The sequence below is a fragment of the Frankliniella occidentalis genome, unplaced genomic scaffold (genome assembly GCF_000697945.3).
Source record: "Frankliniella occidentalis isolate FOCC.00 unplaced genomic scaffold, Focc_3.1 Scaffold49, whole genome shotgun sequence".
Classification (NCBI taxonomy): Eukaryota; Metazoa; Arthropoda; class Insecta; order Thysanoptera; family Thripidae; genus Frankliniella; species Frankliniella occidentalis.
The window spans coordinates 356,698-364,111 of record NW_026267179.1 but is presented as its reverse complement, the minus strand read 5'-3'; the positions used below and the strand labels follow the sequence as shown (position 1 = coordinate 364,111).

Here is a 7,414-nt window from a genome sequence, read left to right as displayed (position 1 = left end):
GGGGGGGCACTGCGCAGTACTCGTTCCGTTCTCTTTTCTCAGTCTGAGGCATTTACGGCACGCGTAGGTCGAGTTGGCGGCCGTGTGGTGCTGAAGTCGAATTTCCGAAGGCTATTCCCGAGTAAACGTCACGCAAAGTCAGCACTATGGAGTGTGATATCTGTTGCGAGGACTTTGACAAGGAAGAGCGCATCCCGAAGATAGTTCCATGCGGGCACACCGTGTGTCTCCACTGCCTCGAGGAAAGCAATGAGAATGCGTGCCCAACGTGCCATAAGGTAAGAGAAGTCCATGCAAAAAAAGTACATGAAAGCAATTCACAACAAAATTTGTGAATAATCAGCACAATAAGTGCGATTCGCGGAGACTGAATGCAGGTTAATTATGCGAAAGTCCAAGTGTATAACTCAAGTGTAAATTCTTTCTGTCACTTGTTTCTAGGCCTTCAGTTCCGTCCCCGCTTCACTTCTCACCAACCTCACGGTGCTGCGGCTGGTGGAGCGCGAAGGCGACGTCAGGTGAGTACAGTCCGTTGCGCCGCGGGTTGCCCACCCGCAGGCTTGCAGGAGCCATACCAGTGTATACAGTGTATTGTGTGCTAACGTACCGACTCGTTGGCGCCAGGGTCCCGCGCGGCTGGTGCTCGGACTGCCGCGCCGCCGCCACGCGCCGCTGCTGGGACGAGCACGACGTCCACAACACCAAGGCCGCGCTGAGGCAGTACCTGCGGCCGGGCGTGCTGCAGGAGGCGGCCGCCGAACTCCAGGGGCTGCAGCGCCAGTGCGAGAGGGAGGAGGTGCTCCTGGCGCTGCTGTCGGCCGAGTCCTGGAGCCTGAACCTGCGCAGCGGCCGCGGCCGCGAGCTGACGGGCACCGTGAGGAACACCGAGGACCCCCTCGTCAAGGCCCTGTGGCTCGTGGTGACGGCGAGGGCGGGTCTCGCCGAGGCTGGCGGGGAGCTTCGACGTCGACAACAGGTAGGATGAAAGGGTCTCCCCCAAACGGTCGTTCCAGACTGCGGACGTTACTGTTTTTTTTAAATAAATGACCTATTTTACCACCTGTAGATCGCGCATGAGCGAGTTAGAGCGGCCCCTCTTGTGGCGCCAATCATTATTAAGACTGAGAATTTGCCGGTTGACGATCAAGAGGACCCCTTCGGAGCCTCATGCCGCGCTGCGCCACCTGCAGGTGATGAGGGGCGCCTGCCTGCTGCGGCAGCTGAACCGCCCGCCGACGGGTGTCGCCCGCCCTCTGCAGCAGCTGCAGGTGCCGAGGTGCCAGCGGATCTTCAGGAGATGAGCGTGTTCTGGACCAGCACGAGCAACAGCCTGGAGCTGAAGATGGTCGCGCTGCGGGAGGCAACAGGGGTGAGCATTGTTTTAAAGGAAAACTTCATAATTCTGACGAGAAGCGAGAAGCGCCCCTAATACTTGTCTGGTTTGGCGCAATTCCCGTATGCATGAATGCTAACTCTCATCTTTCCTGCCGCAGGTGGAGCGGCTGGTCTCAGTGCAGTGCCACGCGGACCCCGCCTGGAGCCTGCAGCTGCTGCAGAACGCTGCCGCCACGGTGGAGCGGCTGAGCGTGGCCAGCCCTCACGAGGCGCACCTCCGCGAGGTGGTCGCCATGCCGCGGCTGAGGAGGCTGGCCGTGTCGAGCCACGACGACGCCCTGTTCGCGCATCCGCCCGTGCTGCCCGCGCTGCCGCCCGGCCACCGCGGCCTGCCGTGGCTGCGGGTGCACGAGCAGCTGCCCTTCGCCACGCTGCGCTCGCTGCTGCAGGCGCAGAGGGACACGCTGGAGGAGCTGCAGCTGGTGCTGGCCCCGGTCAAGGTGACGAACCTGCAGCTGCTGCTGCAGCAGTGCGGCCTGCGGGCGCTGCGCCGGCTCGTGCTGTGGAGGGTGGTGGCGAAGCTGCACGACCAGCGCGCCTGCGGCGCCGAGCTGCAGAAGGTGCGGGCCGCGGCGCCCGGCACCGAGGTGCTGTGCAGCAAGTGCGACGCCGTGCCGTGGGAGGACGTCTGATGTTCACTGACCCACGTTCAAATAAAACAAGTTTTTCCCACACCGAACAAGTCCCCTCCTTTTCTTTGAATTCCAGTGTCCCTACAGATGAAGACTGTCGGTCACTTATGCACACAACCGACCAACAGCTCCATGTTCTGCTGATCGTTATTTTGCTACATAGCTCGACACCGCGGCCCATTTCGGAGCTATAAATTTATTTACAGTGTAATTTACACTGTGTGTTTTCTGTCGCACTGGTCCGAAAGCCCTACTCGAGTCGCGTCGTGCGGTATTTCCTACGAGCGGGCGGGGACCGGGTCGCCTGACTTGGTGGAGCACAGGGCACATCAGGTATTCCCAGGTTGCTGGATGCCGCGCGGTGGTCAGGTTGGGGAGAGGGGGGGGGGGTTAAGCCTCGGGGCGGGCCCCTGCCTCCACCGTCGGCGTCCTCGGCCGTCAGCCCCCCTACCTTAACGAGTACTCCTCGTCCAGGTGCGCGGCGCGCGGCACACCCGTCCCCACAGTCGCGGGGAATCCTTCAGAGGAGGCACATCGCAGCAAGACAGATCCGCCGGCCAAGCGCTCGAGTGCCCGTCATCAGAGTCCAGAAGCGGCCCACCTCCAACGCCAGGTCAGCCGCTCTACGCGCCGCCGTCCGTCCACAACCACATCACAAGCAAAGGTAAGTCCACAGTGGTCATAACAATAGCCGTGTGAGCAGAGCGACCACAGCGTTGTGCAGGAGTACTAACCGCAGTGACTGTGTCCTTACAGAGAGCATGGAGCAGCCAGCGCGGTCCCTGCGCTTGATGCCCATCGCGTACTCGGACTCCCCCGGGGCCTCGACCTTCCGCCGGAGTGCCGAGCAGCTGTGCAAGGCCTGCCTGCCGCACGGCCCCGTGGACGTCGGCGTGGACCTGGTGTCGGCCCTGGGCTCGTCCGGCTGGTCACGAGTCGAGTCGCTCGTCATAGACAACGACAGGGTGCAGGACTTGCCCCAGCCGGAGCCGCCGCTGAGCGCGCTGCCCACGCTGCCCGCGCTGCCCGCGCTGCCCGCCCTGCAGCACCTCGAGGTGGACGTGGACGCGGTGCCGGACGAGCTGCAGGGCAACACCATGGCATCATGGCCCCGGCGGAGCGCAGCCTCAGGCTCAGGGTGTACTCCGGGTGTATCCACGTCTGGATGCACGCTGATCTGACCCAAAAGTTTCTGGCGGTGAACTCCTGTCCCAGCTACTGTAGCTCTGTATAACCGAGTACTTTGGGCCTTGCAGGTTGCACGTTGCACGGTGAGGTGCTCTGGGGTGACCTTGCGAATGACGAGATCGTGGACTAATGTTGGATTGTTATTATGTCATAACGTTTTAGACAGTCCGCAAGACTTGCTCTACCGGTAGGCAGCCACATGGGAGCTCGAGTGTGTTTGTAAAGGGGTTTTTCTGTCAAAAACTATCTGTTATGCATCTTTCCCAGCGTTATCATTGTTGTGCTTTCAAAGAACGAAACGCCTAGAGAAGGTCTTATGCTCTCTGTACGCCTCTTAAAGTAGGTATCAAAGGGTATTTTATTGGAAAATAAATATTATTGGCAAAATAAAAAGTTCCATTGCACATTATTATTTTACGTCACTTGTCTTTTGTTTAAGTGTTTTTTTATATACCCCCGCATAGTTTCCCTGCCCATCGCTATCCCCGTTTGCCTGTGCCAAGATGAACAAGATGGGTTCCCTACTATTCGATTCCAACGTTCTAGCTCACCTCATTGAAGCCGCCAATTTTCCCGAAGAGGCCTGTAATATTTGATGTGAATCGGAAGTGTGACCGGGGCGATACACTGTCGGTTTCCTACACACAAGTTTTTGTTGGGCAAATTGCCTACCTTTCAGGTGGCTCACTGGAGGTGCCCCCCCCCCCCCCCTCCCGCACCTACTCGGCACCGCTTCTCGGTTGGCTCACGTCGCGTCGTTGTGGCCACGGTGGAGGTGTTTTTTCCCAACACCGTGTTTCAGGCGTTACCGACCATCGTCTATGTTGAAATCAAGTCTTCATGAGCAGCTATGTCTCGTTGAGGTCAAGGATGGACATGACAGTCCTGAGGTTAAATGAGCTGAACTACTTCGGGTCAGGTGCAGCAGAATGAGAGAGTGTTTATTGAGAGATGCAAACATATATAAGTTATGACAAATGACTAACGACTGCTGATGACGACAGTCTGACCACAGTGAGCATTAACACTACTACCAACGGTTACATAACAACAGTCTAATTACTTATGCACTACTTCAGCGTATAGCAAGTGTAAAATACAGCACACAGCTGGCTAATTTTGTTCTGCATATAGTGTATTTCGACTAACGGATGAAGATAGCGGGTAGAACATTAAGGTTCCTGATTGGCCGAGCGCCTACCCCTACTACCGGCGTGACGTAGAGGCGGGAAGCTCTCGACCAATCGGTAACGTTTATGTCCTACCCGCTATTCTTCTTCCTCCGTTAGTCGAAATACACTATACTGTTTAAGTAAAGGTAAAATTGCTTAAATAAAAGGTTGTACTTTACGTTTGGAATGTTCTTTTCAGAAAAAAAGCTATGTACGTACTTCCTAGCTACATCAGTCAAGGGACCAATGTAGGTATCTACTATGACTCTTGATATACATTTGACCGGGGGGGGGGGTGTTACTTCTGATCAACTAACTAATACAATCCAGGAGGGCGGTCAGCCTTTCCCGGAGGAGGGAGACTCTAGTCCCGCCCGTCGAGGCTGCCGAGCCTAAGCAGCCGAAGCCCCACCTCCCTCATGTCAGGGCTCGGGCCAGGGCCAGGGCGAAGGATCGGGGCGCCCACAAGACCGCCGTCGAAGCAATCTGGGTCCCGGCCCCGGCGGGTCGCGAAGTGCCTGCTGCCCCAACCGGCCAAATAAAATCCCGCTGCGCGAGGGGGTATTTTTGAAGTGTAGTGTAAGCCCAGGTGCGCCCAGGTGCCACGCACCCCGGCCGGCTGGACCCGAGCTCCCAGCGACCCCCTCCCCCCCCCCCCCTTTCTCTCTCTCACCATCTCTGTCTTTATCTATGTATTGACCCCCCATTTCCTCCCCCACCCCCTCTCATTTTATCACCCACTCTAGTTTGTACAGAAAAGGGATAAAAAGGGATAAAACGTTTAAATTGGTACATTGTAATTTAATTAATCATGAAAATTATTGCCGTCTACAACACAAAATACCACACATTACATTGCACATGTCCGTGTTTCAGAACACCCAATACAGAGCACAAACGGGTAGTAAATCTATAAGTGGCTTCAAATGTGAACAACTAGACTTTCCTTTCGGAAAATTGCTCTCCGCACTAAGTGCACTCCAGTGGCTTCTTTCTTGTGCTGGCCTTCATCCGGTGTGAATTCGAACATGCCTTTGTAGTTTGCCAGCGGTCGGAAACTTCACGTTGCATACCGTACACTGAAACTCCCTTTCTCCAGTTTCTCCTGTATGGATTTTGAGGTGTGCGCGCAGACTGCCGGACTGGGAAAATTCCTTGTGGCAGACCGTGCATTCGAAGGGCCTCTCCCCAGTGTGGACACGGAGGTGTGAAGTCAGAACACCTGCCTGTGCAAACGACTTGTGGCACACGTGGCACTCGTGCGGCTTTTCTCCAGTGTGGGTTTTGGTGTGTTCTCGCAGACCTGAAGGGCATGAAAACTTTTGGTTGCATGCTGTACACTGGTATGGCTTCTCTCCTGTGTGGATTCGGATATGTGTACGCCACTCTGTTCTACGGTAAAATTTCTTGTTGCACTCGGCACACTCTATTGTCTTCTCCCCCGTGTGGATGCGCAGATGGCGACGCAAGTTTTCATCGGTTCCAAATTTCTTGTTGCATAAAGCACACTCGAAGGGCTTCTCCCCTGTATGGGAACGTAAATGACCTGGCAGCTTTGAACCGTCTGCAAATTTCTTATTGCATACAGTGCACTCGTATGGCTTTTCTCCCGTGTGCATTCGCAGATGCGTTTGCAGGTTGCTCTTTTGTGAGAATTGCTTGTCACAAAAGTTGCACTCGAATGGCTTCACCCCGGTGTGAGTACGGAAATGAGTAACCAGCACAGGTCTCGTTCTAAAGTTCTTGCCGCACACTACGCACTCGAAAGGTTTTTCGCCTGTGTGGATGCGGACGTGTCCGGCCAAATAACCTCTGCGTGCAAACGTCTTGTGGCACACTGTACACTCGAAAGGCTTTTCCCCGGTGTGAGTGCGGACATGATATTCCCACCCAGATTTATCACTAAAGTTCTTGCCGCACACTTCGCACTTGAAAGGCTTTTCTCCTGTGTGGACTCGAAGATGTCTAGTGAGAATACTCGTCTGTGAAAACGACTTGTGGCAGACGAGGCACTCGAACGGCTTTTCTCCGGTGTGGGTGCGCTCATGCTGTTGAAGAATCGATTTTACCGCAAACGTCATGTGGCACACTGTGCACTCAAATGGCCTAACCTTATCCCCGGCGTGGTGGGTACGTAGATGAGATTCCAACGCAGGTTTCTGCCGAAAGTTCTTGCTGCACACTGCGCACTCGAAAGGCTTTTCCCCTGTGTGGATTCGGATGTGTCTACGCAGAACACCCCCCTGCGCAAACGTCTTGTGGCACTCTGGACACTCGAACGGCTTTTCTCCGGTGTGGATGCGCTCGTGCGTTTGAAGAGCAGATCTGTTCGGCCACTTCATGTCGCACATCGCGCACTCAAAGGCATTTTCCCTTGTGGGCGCCATCGTGAGGGCTCCGGCTCCTCGTACTGTGGTAACAGACGGGAATGTAGTGTCCCTATAGTAAAGAGAGAGAGAGAGACAACTAGTTACGTACCACAGTGTTATACGCCCAGTGAGCAATGTAATGTCAGACCGACATCGAAACGACGTCAGACATCAGACATTTGTCGGTTTTTGCATCAGATTCATAAAAATGTGGTCCTGAAATTGACACTTTTCTGATAACTTTTTTTTTTTGTTGTTTTTTTTTCAGTCACGCTCCATGAATAAATTGTAGTTCGGAAGCTGGTGGTCGAATACAGCATTCCGGTAAAGCTGAAATGCAAGAGAATACACGGAACAAGAAAACGGATTTCCGTTTTTTTTCTTCCCCGCATTCTGCTGCATTTCAGCTTTTACCGGAATGCTTCACTGTACAGTCAGCCATCTTATCGCATAGGGATCGCACCTGAGGTCGATCGCTGTCGGGTCGCGGTCAGTCTACGGCCCGGTCTGGTCACGGAGCTGCGCTCGAAGAAGTTCTTCCCCGCGTTCTTCGGAAGAACACGTCTCGCTCGCGCCGTTCGACGTCGTCCAATCCAATGCCGCAGTGCAGCAGGCCCCTCACCTCATTTCCCGTCCTGCGGTGGGACTGCCCCCCCCC

The 7,414-nt window shown here is 55.1% G+C and overlaps 2 protein-coding genes across 2 annotated transcripts; one reads left to right on the top strand and one right to left on the bottom strand.

Moving 5' to 3' along the window:
- The first annotated feature begins 146 nt into the window (after positions 1-146).
- Positions 147-2,035, top strand: LOC127749359 (uncharacterized). Its single transcript, XM_052267295.1, has 5 exons — positions 147-278; positions 442-518; positions 625-976; positions 1,067-1,369; positions 1,494-2,035. The coding sequence occupies exons 1-5, from the start codon at positions 147-149 to the stop codon at positions 2,025-2,027; spliced, it is 1,398 nt and encodes a 465-aa protein (XP_052123255.1). The 3' UTR covers positions 2,028-2,035.
- A 3,167-nt stretch (positions 2,036-5,202) lies between these two features.
- On the bottom strand, positions 5,203-7,350 carry LOC113209148 (zinc finger protein OZF-like). Its single transcript, XM_026426527.2, has 2 exons — positions 7,220-7,350; positions 5,203-6,826 (listed from the first exon to the last, which is right to left on the bottom strand). The coding sequence occupies exon 2, from the start codon at positions 6,772-6,774 to the stop codon at positions 5,395-5,397; it is 1,380 nt and encodes a 459-aa protein (XP_026282312.1). The 5' UTR covers positions 6,775-6,826; positions 7,220-7,350; the 3' UTR covers positions 5,203-5,394.
- Between the last annotated feature and the right edge of the window lie 64 nt (positions 7,351-7,414).

Excerpts from the sequence above, each read along its gene's own strand:
- LOC113209148 (XM_026426527.2), bottom strand. The coding sequence starts at position 6,774 with ATGGCGCCCACAAGGGAAAATGCCTTTGAGTGCGCGATGTGCGACATG.
- LOC127749359 (XM_052267295.1), top strand. The coding sequence starts at position 147 with ATGGAGTGTGATATCTGTTGCGAGGACTTTGACAAGGAAGAGCGCATC. Across the intron at positions 519-624 it reads GAGCGCGAAGGCGACGTCAG|GGTCCCGCGCGGCTGGTGCT; the intron begins GTGAGTACAGTC and ends CGTTGGCGCCAG. Across the intron at positions 1,370-1,493 it reads CGCTGCGGGAGGCAACAGGG|GTGGAGCGGCTGGTCTCAGT; the intron begins GTGAGCATTGTT and ends TTCCTGCCGCAG.